Source organism: Fundulus heteroclitus, chromosome 1 (assembly GCF_011125445.2).
Source record: "Fundulus heteroclitus isolate FHET01 chromosome 1, MU-UCD_Fhet_4.1, whole genome shotgun sequence".
Lineage (NCBI taxonomy): Eukaryota > Metazoa > Chordata > Actinopteri > Cyprinodontiformes > Fundulidae > Fundulus > Fundulus heteroclitus.
In genome coordinates, this window is record NC_046361.1 from 25,709,223 (window position 1) to 25,726,634 (window position 17,412).

The window sequence follows — 17,412 nt, forward strand, 5'->3', positions numbered from 1 at the left end:
ACCTTAGAAATATTGATAGGGCAATTCAAACATGGACCACCGCTGATCTGCTGATGTACAAACATTGCAACTCTTCAAAGCCAACCTAAAACAAAACACGTGCACTTTATATTTTAAGGGTTAGAGCAGAAACTGTAGCAGCTGTTGTGGAGGAATGTATACCTAATGTGGATGTCAAACAAACACTTCCCCATTAAGGCTAATATCACAAATGCCAGGTTTTCACTGAAGCATGTTCTATACATCCCCTCGGTTATTTGTTTTAATCAAGCCCCATTAATTTCTTGCTTTTATTTTGTTTTTCTAACTGCAAAGTATAAGTAATGTTAAAGCAATTTGCAGCAATTAAGTGCCCTTTTTGGTAATAGTACATATGGTCTAGAGGCTTCCCCCATGAGATCAGACTAACTTATGGGTGGGGGTTGTTTCACTCTGATTTACAAATGTTGAAGACAAAATTATAAATGAAGTTTCCTCTTATGCGAACGATGGGCTCCAATGTTATGAAAAGGTAAGATTCTTTTATCATCTCGGGTCAAATAAATAATAGTTAAGTCTATTTAAATTGGCAAAGTTTTAACTTATTTTTCCAACATTTATGTTGAATGCCAACTTGTGTTATTTTATGGAAACTGAATTCACAATACCAAAAACATTACTTGAAACATCAATGTATAAGCACCATAATCAATGCTTCTTTGATTACTAAATCACAATTTTAGACATAAATAAAACACAAAGCAGACAAGTTAGAAACTTGATAAAACACTGATGAACACAGCAAGTAGCTCATCTAAAATGAATAGCAGTTAAATGAGCAGATCTTTGAACAATAATTTGTGTTTCATTATTACAGTTTTTTAATCTTAATTGTCTAAAACTTCTTTTATTTGCCAGTCATTAAAAAGTTTTTTTAAGAAACAACCTCAACATGAAGGACACATAATTAGAGGGTCTTTATTATTTTACTTTTTAACACAAAAAATCCAGTAGACGATAATTGAATTGCAATAAAAAAGGGGAAAAACACACTTTTGTGTGCTTCACCAGCTCAGAGAGCGGAGCTGTGCATCTTGTCAAACTAGAGGAGAGGTGGGAGGTCTTTAAGAAGGCTGTCTGTCAGCTGAAACAGTCAGTCTCAGTTTGAACTTCCTCAAAGGAGGAGGAGCACATAAGGGCAATGCTTTGAAGACCAGCGCCACATGAAGAAGTGTCAGGTTAAGTTAAGAAGAAATTCCTTTCTGTGGAGTGGAAGTGGATATATGAGAAAGATCTGTTTGCTTCAATGTGTGTGACAGAGGAGTTTGGTGTTTTCCATTGCCAAACGCGTACCAGATGACCATCCCTGTGTCAACAGTGAGTCAGAGCAAAGCTAAGGTAGGTGAGAGGTTTTTACTTATTAGCGGAATGATAAAATAATTTTAAAAAAATCTGTTGCATTGCTTGCATTGGTCTGTGTGGGCTACTCAGTGCTTGACTGTGTAGTTAGATGACGTAAATTCATTTTATCATTGAAAGCATGGAGAAGACAAATCATGTGATAAGTTATATTTGCATCATGTGCCCCCACATCTGCTACATACCAGTCACATTATTGTTGTATTAGATTACATTAATTGGATTATATATTATCATCAGTCATTAACTGGGCTCCAAATAATAGCGGAGCAGGATGGGATTCATGCTCACATTCCCGGTCCTCTTCCGTGGGAAACACTCTTGACCTGGCTGTTTCAAATAAGAGTGGAGTTAAAACTTTAATAGCATGAGGCTTTCCTATTTCCTTCTGCTGTTCTGCATTATAGCATGAAATCCATCTAGAACGCTGCTCAAAGCTGCATCAAGAACAGAGCAAAAATAAACATGAAAGCAAAGCTCATTTTCTGAAGCTTTCTGAAGCTTTCAAGGAACATCTTTTGTTGCTTAATTAATGTCAGAAGTTGAACGCAAACCAAACTCTGTTTTGTGGTCGCGGTTCAGTGCTCTGCTCACATCTGTATTGAGGTGTTGAATAATTGCCCCGAATAAACCCTACATCTAAAACGCATCAGGTTAATGATCACCTTTGAAAACAACCTCCTAATCATAGAGATTTCTTCTGTTTTGTGCCGTGTAAAGAGCATATGCTCGTAACCATGCTTAAATCCAGAGTTGAAGTCCATGTGGAGCCCATTTTACTGTTACGGATTCCAAAAGGTGTTTGGTAGCAGGCATCATGAGCTGCAGGAGGAGTCGGTGCGCTATTCTCACTGGCCAAGCTTTACTGGCACGAGTAAAAACATGATCATAACTCAGATTTATCTCAAAGTTCTCTCAAGGTCAGACTCAAACATCAGCTACGTCTGTGAGACGTGATCCAAATGCGTACTCCGGTTTAACGGTCTCCTGGGTGGAAACTGTTTCTTCTTTATTTTGACTTTCTCTCAGCAGCTCCTCTTCGCTGCGCTGTTGTTTGGGTGGGAAGGCGAGAAGTGGTCCCACTCCAGTTGTGAAAGTTTTGTGGCATGGTTCAGTGGAAATTCCACAGAAGTTTGATTTGAATGTTTTTTCTTCTTGTAAAATGATAACAAGACTTTTTTTTTTTTCCTTCAAGTAAAAGTTACCCTGGGTGCGTGGGAGTGTTACAGAAAAAGCGGTGGAGGACGGCAGACCACTATTTAAATTTTAGCCGTTTGATTTTAGTTTTGAAGATACAGAATATCTCCATGACTGTCATTAGAGTCAAACTAAAATCCGTTTAACAAGCTTTGGAGTTCGGTTGGCTTTAGGATAACGTTGAGTTTTGTCAGTTGCAGGTAAAGTGTCTGTGTGTGCTTATGTTCCTGAGCTTCCCTCTGTCAATGGCCGAGGTCCCTGGCCCATGCAGACACTCAATCACTAGGGAACACCTGCTGATAGTCAGGCAACTGGTAGGTGTTAAAACAACATCAAACAGGTCGGATCAAATATCCCCGGCTGAAATTCTCCCGTTGTTATCTCTGCAGATGGACAACCAGTTGAGAAGTGGGTGTTCAATAACCTACACATTCATAGAACGGAGGACTTTGGTGAGGCAGCATTTGTCAAAAGGACGTGTTTCATTTACTAAAAGTCAACTTTAAAATAAAGCCCTTTGCTCCTGCTAATTTTCTTTTCCTTCCTTGCAGAGCAAATGTTGCTTTGTGAAAGCAGCCTTACCCTGGATACTGGAGCTGCTCACCACCCACTTCAAGTACAATCGGGGCTCAGTAAATGACGTCTATGTTCAGTCACTGAGGGCGCTCATCCTCAACATGTATTCCCAGAGATGCGTGCCTCAGATTAATGAAGAGGTGGAGGTGAATATATGCTTCTTGAATGAAGACAGATTTAAATACGTGCTGTGAGAGCTGTCAAAGCATGACGAGACCAATCTCGCGCCTCCAGAAAGAAAAAAGAAATCAACTTCTATGTCTCGTAATGTGCCACAGGACAAGCCAGAGAGCTTTGAGTTGGTCTACCAAGGATCTCCGATGGAAGCTTTGCAGAAAGTTTCGGAGGTGTTGTCTGTTTACTGGGAACTGGTGACGACCAGTGACTCAGCGGTTGACTGGAGATGCCAGCAGGAATACTCAGAAAGCTTCGGCTCCACGACAGAGCTACCCGCAGGGTCGACCGCTCAATATTTTACAGGTGTGAAAGTCAAACTTCTGGAATGTTGTGTGATGAATAATGCAGATGTCTGGGAAGACTGTGATCAGAGATCCTGTGAACATTTCCACAGACAGCTATGATTGGATCTCAGCAAAGGCTTCGCAGAGAAGACCAGTCAGAGAGGTGTACCAGCTTGGCTTCATCATTGCATCCATCTGCGGAGGACTGCTGCTCATACTTACGCTCTACTGTCTCGCTGTCCATAAGGTACCAGCATTTGTTTCTTGTAAACTTCAAAAAATCACATGTGTGCTAATAAACTTTGCCAATGCATTCCAATCATATTGCAATAAAGCAGTCATTGGCAGCTTGGTTATGCTTACTTTGACTTTCGTTTGTGCTGAGGAGCCAGACCAATTTCAACACTCGTGAGAAAACAAGGTGGAGGCTGGCCAAATGTTTGTTGTGCTAAAAATCAATGAAGGCAAATGTGTGCAGTATGTATCTTTTTCTTAATACAATGATTGAGCTGAATGATTCTCATTTATTTCGCAATTAGTTGCTTTCTCTAAAGCTCTTAATACCCTTTCAAAATCATAAAAGAAGTGTAGGGTCATTATAGGAGTTTCAGGACCCAATAAAGTACAGGTCGTTAAAAAGAACAAGCTGCAGTTAAGTCTAAATTAACCCTTTAAAGTCTCGATGCAAGAAATAATTATCAAAACAAATCATAGTTTTTAAAGAGGGATCTGGTCATTAGATGATTTTGACATAATATTAACTTAGATATTAACACTGATACATTGTTAAATGGATAAATTATGTATTTTTTATTTACAAGGATTATGAAATTCAAATTGAAATATGTATGTCTTCCAAAATATTAAACAAGGCTATATCACAACTGATGCTCACATTTTTGGCACAGTGTTTTGTTGTTGTTGTATAATCCTATTAGAACCCACATTTTACAAGAAATCCCTTTTTTGTATTTTGATCTCTGTAACTTTTCCAAAGAAATAGGAATTTGTAGTGGACAAAAACTCCTTGGAGGAAATCTAGAACTGCTCAGCCATCTTCATATATGGAATAAATTTGGCATTTGCCATCTATAGATGTGCAACCAGTGGTCAGAAGGCATGTATAGCACTTGATACACCCAATTATTCAGGAATATAACACATTTGTTAAAGAGGTGGAGATCCCAGGAATATGAGCATCAACAATGATATGCTTGGTGCCGTATAACCTTCAGTTCTTTAGACTTTAATAACATGCTAAGATGAAAACTAAAACAAACTGTATCCAGTTTAGGCAAAGAAATACAGTTACACATGATGTTGTTTCCATGGGGCAACAATAACTGCTGAATGTCCTCCCATAAACAGGAAACGTTCCAACTAAAATTAATGACAAGTTGGTCATTTGGTACGATTGCTATCAAAACTGCTCTGTTTCTTTAGTGACCAAATAGCATCTTATCAATAACGAGAGAAACATTTGTCTTGCATCTGACCCAGATAACTGTTTATCTGAGAGCACTAAATGTGTGCAAGAGAGTAATTGGTATTAGGGCCTGATTCTGGTCCAGAGCTTAAATCAAGCAGTGCTCGAGAGTTCCTGAGTCCAAACAGGGGTTGTAATCTTTGCCTGTTTCGTTTAGTGTTTATGGACTAAAAGTTACTAAAGTATCTGACCCTTTAAAGATCTTTTTGCTTTTTTGTTTCTGTTCATCAAACAATTTGACATGTCAGAGAAAGTTAACAAGAATTATGTCATTTACCAAGGGGGAAAGGTACCCAAACAACCCAGTTAAAGTGTGTGGAACTTTTGTATTTGTCCTTGCTAAATCATTAATAATTGTGACTAACCACCTTTTGCTCTACTGAGTTCAATTTCACAAGCCACAGCCAGGCCTGGTTACAGTCAGACCTCACATCATTCCACAATGTTAACAAATTCCAGAACAGACGAGAAACAAATTCACCAACATCTATCAGTTTGGAAAACATTTTTAATCATTTCAGACTGAATTGAACCACAGTGAGAGCCATTATCCAAAAATGTAAAAGACAAATCAAAAAAAAAAACTGGAACAGTCATGACCCTTTTCAGGATTGGCTGGCATGCTGAAATTATAACAGTGTGTCTTTAAATGACTGATCCAGGAGGTCACAAGAGGACCCAGAGCAACTTCTAAAACTTTGAAGACCTCAGTTGCCTCAGTTGAGGTTAGTGTTCATGATTCACCAATAAAAACTGAAACGGCGTCCATGTGTTCTGGGTTCCAACTGAACTATCCAAAACAACACAGTTAATAGATTTATAGGCAGTTACTTTGTCACCTGGTTGGTTTGGACTGCTTGTTTTCCATAACAAATGAAATCATTTGAAAGCGTTTTTCTATTCACTCATATTATCTATGCTTGCTATTAAGATTGTTTTGAGGATCTGAAACAGTTAGGTACTACAAAAAAGCACAAAAACTAAATAAATCTGTAAGCAGAGAATAAGTGTTTATAGCCAGCTTGTGTGTGTAACCAACAATGCTGTTTTCGTTCATCTGATTGTGTGACACTGACCCGCTCTTTGGAAGCACACACTGATACCTGTCATTCACCCAACCAGTGGGCGTGCTTCTTTCATCAAGTCAGAGAACAACCTTGCCAAAAGTTGTGATGATCAGCAGTGTAGAAGCACATCTCGGAAACAGAAACCAGACATCTTCCAAAAACAGACCCGTATTGACCTTATGGCATCTTTACACCAGCTGTGTGCTTTGAGCTTTGCGTGTACAAATAAATAATGGTGTCTGATACTGGATCCAGATTACAGCGTGCAAGGGTGGAATGAAATGTGCATCTGAGGCTATTTGAGGCTGTTTGAAGCTAGATGATGGTTGCGACGCAATTCGTGTTTGTCTTTAAATATCAGCGCTTACAGAAAAAGGAAAAAGAACTAAGCCTCCCTACTTCTTGCTGTTGTTCTGACGTCTTGGCAGTGGGACCTGGCTGAAGAGCCATATTGACTTGCTTTTTATTTTGCAGTGCTGTGTTATTTAAGGGGTGATTTGTGGCTTTTTATGAGTATACGTAGATGCGGAGATCTATTATGTTTATAGAAATAAAAAAAACACTGTGGGATAAAAATATGTCAACATATTGAGAGAATTTCTAGTCAGCATTCCTGAGGCCCTCAACAAACAGAAAGAAGCTCAGCAAGACAGCAGATTGAAATAAAAAAAGACCTGCTAAAGTGACTCTACAGCAAACATTGCAGCCCTCTTTGCAAGCTTACATTGCGGTTTGGAAATGAATGTGTTGTAAACATTGTAGGGGAAGCATTTCTTTTATTGTGGTATAGTAAGTAAACAGATAGATATATTAAGTAGCTCTTCCATCATCATCTCAGAAACTACTGTGTACATACAGTGTTTTTTTCTCTCAATTTCCATTCACTCCTTTGTGCAATTAGCTGAATTCATGCTTGCTGATATGGTTTGGCATGCTCTCATAGGACTTCTGACTGTTTACAATGGTTTTGATTATTCTTTAAGATGGATTTGCTTTTGTTTTTCATGTCTAAAAGGATTAGTAACATTACCCACTATTCCTAGAAAGGACTTTGTGCTATGCTGAGAGATATTACTGAATACCTACAGGATAAGTTTGTCACCAAAGAAACCACATCAGATGATTCTCCAGTGAGGGAAAAAAAAGAACATTCACTTCAAGTCATGATTTGATTGTCCTGTTGACCGAGTCCTAAGCTGCTTGTATTTATTTAGGCAATTAATGTTTGTTCTTGGCAGTGAAGAAAGCAGAATGCCTTGATCACAAGCGTTTAAATTAGTTTAGCCAATGGATACACTATACTTGAAGTTAGAAAAATTAAGACATGGGTTCAATTAACAAGTTGGTGGGAGTTGCAGCAGTGAAAATTTAGCAATACAATATTTTTTCAAAAATCAAACAATCATTGTCTGCTGACTGTGCATATATATATATATATATATATATATATATATATATATATATATATATATATATATATATATATATCCTAGGACACGTTTTAGGGGCATGACAATGCATCCAACAACCGACACCATACAAGACATGGTATTGGGTTTGCAAGAATGACAGAAGACCAAGCATACAGCAACTCATGGGTTTACTAGAGTCTGATTGCAAAAATTAAGAATTAAAATATTCCTTTTCTGCTTTCCCAAATAGAATAAAGGTCTCATTAACCTCAAACTCGTATTTTTGGTTGTGAATTAGAGAGAATGAAATCCTGTTCTTTCTTAATTGAAAAACAGAAAAATAGCCTTTTAGTTTAGCAAATATAGGCAAATTAGAAGCAGATGTCAACTTTAACGTGCACACAAACAGTATTGACTGTTAGGAGTATCTTAAATGCTTTTCTAACCAAGAGTTCTTCATTAGCCCAATGAGTATATTATGCTTTCTTGATTCTAAGGAGTCTCAAATCTGAGCCTCAAATACAGATAAATGGGTAATACTTAAAGTATTTAACTATATTGGAGGCTTGAGTAGAAACTTAGACTTACTTCATCAGACAAAGTACCATGCTGATACCTCCAGAGATAGTTGCTTTACTTTACAAACTTCCCTTTGACAATAAATATCGGGCCATTTTACAGTAATAGCGTGAGATCTTGTCACAACTCCCACTAGCATACACATATCCAACAATGATCCAGACAAACTGTTACAGTAAGAATGCATTTACATATTATTTAAGCGTCATGCTCTAAATCAATCACTAATGTATGACAGAGTATTAGGATCACATGGAATAAAAGAATGAGGAAATACTTTTTTGTTGCTTACCCATTGTAAGATTAAAGAGGAAATTATAAGAAAAAGTCAAAATAAAAGAAAAGTGACAAAATCACTCCCGTCAAGTCATTGATGGGAGTGATTTTGAAAGAATTGAAATAAATCTAGGAAGGTTTAAAGTTATGGTCAGTTTTGATGATGTAAATTTGCTTTTTAATGCTATGAGTCATACGACAACGACAACTCTGAATTCTTACATGCTGTTTTGTTTACAACTGTTTAAAGACCTGTTTAGATTATTTCAATATTCAAAAACTTTTACCCAGTGGATGTTAGATCAACATGGATACCTCCATGCAGCCACTAACCATTTAGAAAGGAAGGGTGGTTTATATTAATGATCAAATTATCCAGATATTTTAGGCGCAGTCAGCAAGACACATAATTTAATTTCAGCAATAATCTGATAATCTGATAATGATTTTATACTGTGGTTAATCGCTTTAGGTACAATAGACTGTTCATTGCTATTTTTTATTTATTTATTCTTAGAACATTTACCCCCTTTGGTTTTTCAAGAAAGAGGTCTTTTCAAAAAATCTCTGACAGACAGAGCACTAACACATGCAGCTGGTTTATAGAATCAAAGAGGTGGCTTTGGACTTAGTCTAAATGAAAAGAACAACTTTGTATTAAAGGTTTAAAAGTTTCCCCAAGTCCCTTTCTGAATAACTGTGCATGTGCAAGACTGTCCTCTTCCACTCTTCTTGGGGATCACATGAAAAAATCTTCCAAATCCACCCTGGTCTTATTTCTTTCTACTGAGGCCTTCCTCTTCTTCTCAAAAACTTGTACACGGTTTGCTTCTTGCGACTCTCCGCCGTGTTCAAAGTATGCGATGAGAGCAGCGGCACTGAAGCTAACCACTAAGATAATAAATGGCAGTGATTGGTCGGAGTTTTTACAGGCCTGCAGCTTTCACAGAGATCAAATTTTATTGCCTCCTTTTTCTGAATACAGAATGCATTGACTACTTTTAGGATGGAAGGACCATTTCCCCCAGTATAACAGAAAATGTTTCTAAACAGGATTACCAACTGCAGGTGTGTATTATATAGGCTGAACATATATGCATATTGCTATCCAAGGAATGATATGTGTCAGGTTTTAAAACGGTAAACGGCTTTTGAAACATCAGTCCTCTTGTTTCTCCATTCCATGGGAAGCAGGTTGAAGATATGTGTAGTCTTAAAAAGTCTCCAGTGACCCCAGGAAACATTATAGGGAGCTCAGTATGTACAAAATATAGCAACAATGTCAGCAAGTTGGTAACAATGAGTTGGTAACCAGCTCAGCTGGTCAGCTAGAGCATGTGTCACGACAGACAAACAGGGAATTGCAACATAGTGTCATAATTAAGTTTTTGTTTGTTTTGTTTTGGACATTTCCGGACTTTTCTACTATCCAGTCAGCTTAGTCTCCTCAGTCACCAGTCAATTAGCACAGATCAGCTCCAGCTGCTGCCAGTAATTACTTCCAACTCTGCTCACCTGTTTCCCTGTCCATATATACCTGCCTCATCCAACTCATCCCTGCCAGAACGTCTCTTCTCAACTTGTTTCATCTAGTGTGATGTGACTTGCCTACCAGTTCCTATGTGCTCAGCCAGCTGGACTATTCTGATAAAGGTTGCCTGTGTTTGTGTGCTGCACAAGTCTGCCTGTTTCCCCTTGAGTTCCAGCCGCTTGCTCTGCTCGTTCTGGTGGTTCTCTGGTTCACATCGCCTGTTCTGGTCTGTCACTACCTGCATCTTCTGGTCTCCTGCTCATCCCTGCCTGCCTGCACCATCAGCCATTATTCATCTGTCAAGTCTAGTTTTTCTTGCCTGCCTCTCCTACAACGACTCATCCACTTCAATAAACCTTTTAAATCGTAACTCTGTGTTTGGTCGTATAACGGGTTCACCAGCATTATACATTACAGTATGTTCTGGCCTTAAGTATGAACCTGTTGCCGGCACAGAGTTTACAATCCAGTTTAAAGGTTATGATGTTTGGGACGGAGGAGGACATTAGACACGTATTGAGGTTGTCTTGGGAGCTTCATTTCAGGGTTCCAGGTTAGCGATTTGTCCTCCGGTATCGGTCCAAGACGCCACCTCCCCAGCAGCGACATTACTCCTCAGCCACCTCACCATCGGAAACACAGATGCCCGGCTACCAGTCCTGTTTCCTGTCCTCCTGTGGTTGGTCTGATCATCAAGTCTTCTACTCAGCCAGCTCAAGCCGCAGAGTTTGCGTCTCGCAGTTCTGACTTCCCAGGATGACGTCAACATCGTCAGAAAAGAACTTGGTCTCTCCAACTGCTGCTTCCTCTTCGTTGTCCATCCCTATTGGGTCTGTTTCTACTGGGTCCGTTTCTCCGTCAGCTGCTGTCTCAGAGGGTGTAGCTGATGCCTTGGGTCCAGTCTTTGCTCCAGAGTCCTGTGAGGAGGGGGTCCAGGTGGATCCGCCTCCAGTCTTTGCTCCAGTACTAGTTGAAATGGGGGTCCAGGGGAACCTGTCTCTAGTCAGTGTGTCAGTGTCCATTGCTGAGGGGATCCAAATGGATCAACCTCCAGCTTTCGCCCCTGAGATGATCGACGAGGACACTTAGGCTGGCCTGCCAGCTGTTGCTGAGGTTCGCAGAGACCTCACACAACAATCCAAGCACCCAGGGCCTCGTCGAGACAGTAAGCACCCAGGGCCCCATGGTTATTACAAGGTCCCCAGGTGGCTGTGAGAGTTCCTGCCTCCTGAGCTGCCGCTAAATAGGTCACTTCCTGAGTTGCTGTGGGGACAACTTTGGACAACTGATTTGTAATGCATTGTTAACTAGCCATCATGGTGACAAATTAAATGGAGATATGCACTACCAAGATGGCGGCAAAAAATCTTTGAAATATTTGAAATCATTGCAATTATATATTCTAAGGACACAACAGACGCTTCAGAAGCAAGGCAGCCTCATCATAACTCACCACTGTCAGGATGGGAATGACTGTAGTGATTGTAGTGTAAAGCACTTTGGTAGTTGGACTATTCAAAGTACAAGTCATTTACCATATGCACTGTCAGTGTACTACTGCCAATCAGGCAGGAAACAGAGTGATGTGAGAAGTAAACACAGCAGAACTATTAGTGGGTACCACCTTAGCAGAGCTTAGCAGATGTTTAGCAGCTGAGATAACAGAATGTTTAACATGTTTATAATGTGTACATATTTTATTAGCTAGAGGAGACAAAGGGATTAAAATGGAACAAGCTATACCGAACTATAGGTGTTTAAGTGTTCAAACCACTCAAAGATAAAGTATGAATCACAGAAAACACCAGCTTGCTCATGCTAAAACATCACAATGAAGCTAAACACAAAACAACGATAAACGTCTAGTACTTGTAAAGCGCTTTATCAAGTCAGACGACCCCAAAGCGCATTACACTACAGTCATTCACACCCTGACGGTGGTGAGCAATGTTAGTAGCCACAGCTGCCCTGGGGCAGTCTGACAGAGGCGAGGCTGCCATACTTCGGCGCCACCGGGCCATCTGTCCACCGCCAGCAGGCAATCCGGGTGAAGTGTCTTGCCCAAGGACACAACAACAACATCTGAGGCAGTCGAAGTGGGGGATGGAACCGGCAACCCCCCATTGCCTGTTCGATCCCCCATAAGAAAGCAAGGGAGTTTGCTGGATAAACTCCCTAACTAAACAATATTTTAATAGTTTCCTCCAAGGCCAACATTCTCTGCCCAGACACAATCACTTTCTATGGCCTGTTCAGATTGAAACAGTGGGACACGTCCAATGAGCCAATAAGTTCAGCAGATCAATGAGCAGAGAAAATGTAGCTCGCCGCATTCAGCCTAGCATCTGTTTGGACTGGTCCCTGCGTCAGGCATGTGGAACTGCAGGTTTAATCCCATTTTGAGAGTATGGGGGAAAACCGTTTCATCTATGTAATTGGAGACACCCCCCTCCCCTCCCCCCACTCAGGAACCACTGTAACAGAAAGAGTAAGGTTAGTAGCTGGAACAACTCAGTGAAAGGTGGTGAACACAGAAAAACAGCCTCTAACCTTCTCAAAAGCCAGGGAGTTGCTCTGAATCCGATCCGTGGGTCCAAGGGCTCAACTAGTTTGATGCTTCTACGGACAAGCACTGTCAGACAGCTCGACTTTAAACAGCTTGTAACCAGGGCTGAAGCAAAAGGGTTATCCATTGGCAAGGGTCAGAACCATAAGCAGATCAGACAGAGGTTTCCAAAGGGATAGGCAGGAGGCTTGGTCAGGGCTGAGCAACAGGTCTTTGTACAGATATCAGAGGCTAACTGGAGATTTCAAAAAGGGGCAATGCAAACAGGGAAATGCAAAAATTCAAGGCACGGTCATAAACATGCAGGCAGACCAGGAACACTGGACAGTATACTCATACAATGGCTTTCTGGAATCTGGAAGCTAACTACAATGGGAGCCAGGTATATATACAGGGTGGAGCACAGGTGCTCAAATTACCACAAATTAGCTGAGACAAGTAAAGCTGCATGAAGCAGGCAGAGCAGACAGGAGTAGAGCAGGACTAATAAAAAACAAACAAAAACAGACTAGTAACATTACAGGAACTGTCATAAAAATGGGTTCATGCTGTTTGATGTTTAATCCCATGGCTGGGCCCAACAGTGGGGACAAAGTGGGTTTATGCCTAAGCATGATCCACTCACATTACTGATCTATTAATTCAAATAACTTGTTCTTATTCAATTTAACACTCTGTCAAACTCTAAAATGTTCAACTTATGAAACAAAAAGCATGTGCCATTATTTTCACCTTAAATTTGTATACTTAACAAGCACACAGTTTTCTCTCAAGTTTTTTAAATTACGTGTTCCCTTGGTCAAATGTTGTTACAATGAAAGCACAAAAAGTGGAACAACAACAAAGTCTCTGTTAAATTGGATAACTCTCCACATGTGGAATACTATTCTTAGGTTTGAAACTGTGTGCGCTCCTACAGTCTTTTGTCTATCTTCAGAATTTCTCATCAGTATTCCTTTCTGTTGCATGTGGATAAGATAGGTTGTCATGCTCGCTGTGCCTAAACACTGACTCCTTGCACACTGATTGAAGTCATCTGTGTTTGCAGTGAGAATGTTTGGCAACTGGAGAACAGAGGAGCTAAAAAGCAGGAAGAAGTAGCCACAATTGTAAATAACAAAGTTCAGTGAATATTTTCCAAATGACTGCTGACAGTGTGTCTTTGTGGGGAAGTCTGGGTCAGTAAACATTGTTAACAGTCATTTCTGAGATGTCAAAATATATATTAAGGAAATTCTGGAAAAGTTAAACAAACCATTGTTGGTGTACATTTTGATATGATTTGTAAATAATGCCACCGAAACGTTTTAACAACCCTTGACTTTTTAGACATTTTTTAAACTTATTTTACTACAGATTAGAGTATCTTATCCACACACAGTAGCACATAATAAAATGGCTAAGCAGCATTTATTTAATAATTGCCAATGTGTTGTTAATCCAGTGTTCTGTAACTATGCACACCCTTGGTCTGATTTTTTTTTTTTAAGACCATGGGCAGCAATCAGCTTCAAGTATTCTTGGATGTGTCCCTAAAAATTGGCACACCTGTTTAAGTATGCTCTACCCTTTTTCTCAGCAGATCCTATAAAGCTCAGTCAATGTGGATGGGCAGCATAGGTTGATTGCCATTTTTAGGTCTTTTCAGAGATGGTTATATGGGTTTAAGCCTGGGTTCTGGCTGGACTACTCAGGGACATTCAAAGACTGCTCCTAAAGCCACTCTTTAGCTATCTTGTTTATGTGGTTCTGGTCAACATCATGTTGGAAGATAAACCATGAGCCCTAGTCTAAGTTCCAGAGCCTCCTCTAGAAGGATTTCTTGAACAACCGCTCTATATTTGGCTTAGTTTATCCTCTATGCAGACTAGATGCCCAGGTTCTCATACTAAAGACATGGATCAGCATGATGCTTCACAGCAGAGATGGGGCCAGCCAGATGAAGAGATGTGCTTGTCTTCCCCCAGACATGTGCCTGTCTTCCCCTAGACATGACACTTAGAGGTCAGGGCAAAAAAGTGATTTCTCTTATTTCGTCAGAACAGACAACTTTGTTCCTCCAAGTCTGACAAACCGGAAGGTGCTTTTAGGAAAAATTCAAATGGAATGCCATGTATCTTTCAGTGAGGAATGACATCTGTTTGGCTTGCCTGAAATTAAAGAATGATTCGACTAGTGTGTTAGTAATTTTTATCCTTTATATCCACACATCAGCACATTAGACTTTCTCACAACACATTAGAGGGCTTCACGACGATGGAAACAACAGACAAAACCAAGCAATTGCTCCTTTTAAAGACCTTGATTTACCCTCACTAAAGTGTAGTTTTCTCTGCTAAGACTTTCTATCTAGTTAAATATGTCTGGCTATAAAAGACAGATTTATTTTGACTGGTATGCTCTTTAAAATAATTTCTAACCCACCTCAGATCATAACGCACAGGGGCAATAGAGAATAACTTAAACACCACTTTCCTAGGGTCTTTCTACCAAAAATGTGTCTCCTGACTGAGATACTTATCCGCTGTAAATTTGATATATCTGGAGGGGGAAAAAAACACATAAATTATTATTCACTTGGGTGGAATCTGCGGTGAGTTAAAAAAAAAAAGAACAGTGGATACAATCAGTAAATTACTGCATTCCGGTATTCCGATTGCACCAAACAAGGTCAATCTACACTTTCCTTTATCAACCTGAAAAGATTTGATGAATTCAAAACTAAAGAGAATTATTAATGTTCCCTATTCTTTAGACATTTTCATATTCTTTTCATGATATAAAATTTTTTTCTTTCCAAAACAGAAACATTACTCCCATCATGGATCAAGATTAGACACAAACTCAAAGTAAGGAGTTCAAAAAGGACCTGAAGTCATACTGTTTTCATCAATTGTTAAAGTGATACTAATGCATGTTTCTCTGACCCCGACTAAAGCATCGACCAGCAGGATATAGAGATGGAACCACAGTAATGTGAGTATTCATCAAAAAACGTATATTTCTGCACATCAAGCATTTAGAAGTAGTGGAAAATGTATCTTCATTGTTTATTTTCATTCTTCTCGCTCTTCAGGCTTTGGGGAGACCACCACTGCTTCAGCAGACAGAGTACTTGGGAAGCTGTACATTTTTTCCAATCCAGTGTTTTCATGTCCCTGTATGTGTGATGTATTCAGCTTACCAGTTTAACCAGAAGCTTAGCTTTGAACGAAAACAAAAACAAAATACGTTTTCTGGAGCTGTGTATATTGAGCATTATGTATTGCAGGTTCTTTTCAGGTTAACAAATTTCTTTTTTTTTTTCTTTTTTTTTTTACTGTAGTCATTTTTTGTCTATTTGCGTCCAATTAACCAAGTGTTTGTGACCTTGTTCCCATAAGTTATTTATTTCCTTAAGTCTATTCAATCACTGTAATAAGAATTAAAAGAACCTAACTATCAGTAGCAACCCACGTGTTGATTCATCCTGTGCTGTGTGCTACCAGCTCATTTCCAAATTCCAAGTTGTCAGTAATGATTTTATTAAAGGATCTGCATAACTTCACTGGCTGCATCTTTTCTGGAAAGCACTGAAGTTGTCACAAATAATCGTGTAATGCTGTTCCATGTAAATAAATCTTCTCGTGCCTGTTTTAAACAAGTTCTCACAAACGATGTGTATGTCAAGATTTATTGCCATACAGGACTGCTGTGCAGATTCAGCATAAACTCTGGTCAATAAACTGTTATTGATCACGTCGGCTAAGTTGTTCCTACTGGCAGAATGGAGGAATGAATGAAATATGCACGAATCATTCACTGAGGCAGCTTTACAAGGGATGTATGTATGTCTGTTAATGTCATGACTTTCACTCATGTTTACCAAGCAATGGTCACGCCTTGAGTTTTATAATATTGAATTGCATAACGTCTGAGTTTGGGAAGAACTGGGCTGTTTCCCACAAAGTGAAACCTTTGTTTGTGTCTCAGAGGAACACATCAGTAAAAACTGTGAAAAGATTTCCACATGTGATCAAGTGCATGTGTGCTGGCCTCACTTTTGCTTTGTAGGAATCTGTGTAGGAAGCAGAGGAGGAGGATGTGGGGAGAAAAAAAACAACACAGCCTCTGTAGGACCCTGCATAGGCTGCAATATAACTTGATCTCCAACCCGGTTATTCTCAGAGGCTACAACTTTTCCTCCTGCAAATCATTGGAGTGGAATAATCAGTTCTTCATTCAAAGACATTGCTCCATTACAAAACAGGGAAAGTATTCTTCTAATCCATTGTAGTCTTTTCTTTGGAGGCTCAAAAGCAGCTGCAGAGTGACAGAATGAAAGATGAAAAGGCAAGCTGTACTCAACGATAATAATGTAGGAATTGCCTAACAAGACTGTCGGAAGGAATCCCACACTCCTTTTTTTCTTCCCCAGTCTTCTCCTCCTTGTACTTTCAAACAGCACAAAAACACACATGTGAAATACTGTTGAAAAACATTTGCCACACTTCTTTTTATTAAAAATCAGAGGCTTTGGATCAGATTTAGGTTACGTTCACACACTACAAGTCTTACCGCCCATCTCTGATTTATTTGCTGAGATTCAATTTTTTTTGGCCGGTCTTCATATTACAATGTTAATTTGACAGGCAACAGACTCCAGTGGGAAAAGTCTACTGCCCTGAAGTGATGAGTATGTGCAGAAGAACCTCACAATCAGCCATAGAGTTTACAGAAGTAAATAGGGACGTCACAGCGTGTGTGAATCGCCTCTGAAGTTGTACAAGCCGAAGCCAACAAAATCCGGTCAAGCTCCGTCACCGGTGTCTGCCGAATGTCCGCTACCTTGAGGCACTTGTAAGTAGCGTTGTTCTGTATCTT

The 17,412-nt window shown here is 39.6% G+C and overlaps 1 protein-coding gene across 2 annotated transcripts; it reads left to right on the forward strand.

Moving 5' to 3' along the window:
• Nucleotides 1–1,139: 1,139 nt before the first annotated feature.
• On the forward strand, nt 1,140–16,287 carry csf1b (colony stimulating factor 1b (macrophage)). Of its 2 annotated transcripts, none has more exons than XM_036138895.1 (9): nt 1,140–1,377; nt 2,790–2,909; nt 2,985–3,047; nt 3,147–3,317; nt 3,450–3,651; nt 3,743–3,879; nt 15,355–15,398; nt 15,488–15,525; nt 15,626–16,287. In XM_036138895.1, exons 1-8 carry the CDS (start codon nt 1,336–1,338, stop codon nt 15,522–15,524), a joined length of 816 nt encoding a protein of 271 aa, XP_035994788.1. In that variant the 5' UTR covers nt 1,140–1,335; the 3' UTR covers nt 15,525; nt 15,626–16,287. The 2 variants fall into 2 exon arrangements, with proteins under 2 accessions (XP_035994788.1, XP_035994794.1); XM_036138901.1 differs by having other exon boundaries at nt 2,796–2,909.
• Nucleotides 16,288–17,412: the final 1,125 nt, after the last annotated feature.

Excerpts from the sequence above, each read along its gene's own strand:
- csf1b (XM_036138895.1), top strand. The coding sequence starts at position 1,336 with ATGACCATCCCTGTGTCAACAGTGAGTCAGAGCAAAGCTAAG. Across the intron at positions 3,318-3,449 it reads AGATTAATGAAGAGGTGGAG|GACAAGCCAGAGAGCTTTGA; the intron begins GTGAATATATGC and ends AATGTGCCACAG. Across the intron at positions 3,652-3,742 it reads GACCGCTCAATATTTTACAG|ACAGCTATGATTGGATCTCA; the intron begins GTGTGAAAGTCA and ends ACATTTCCACAG.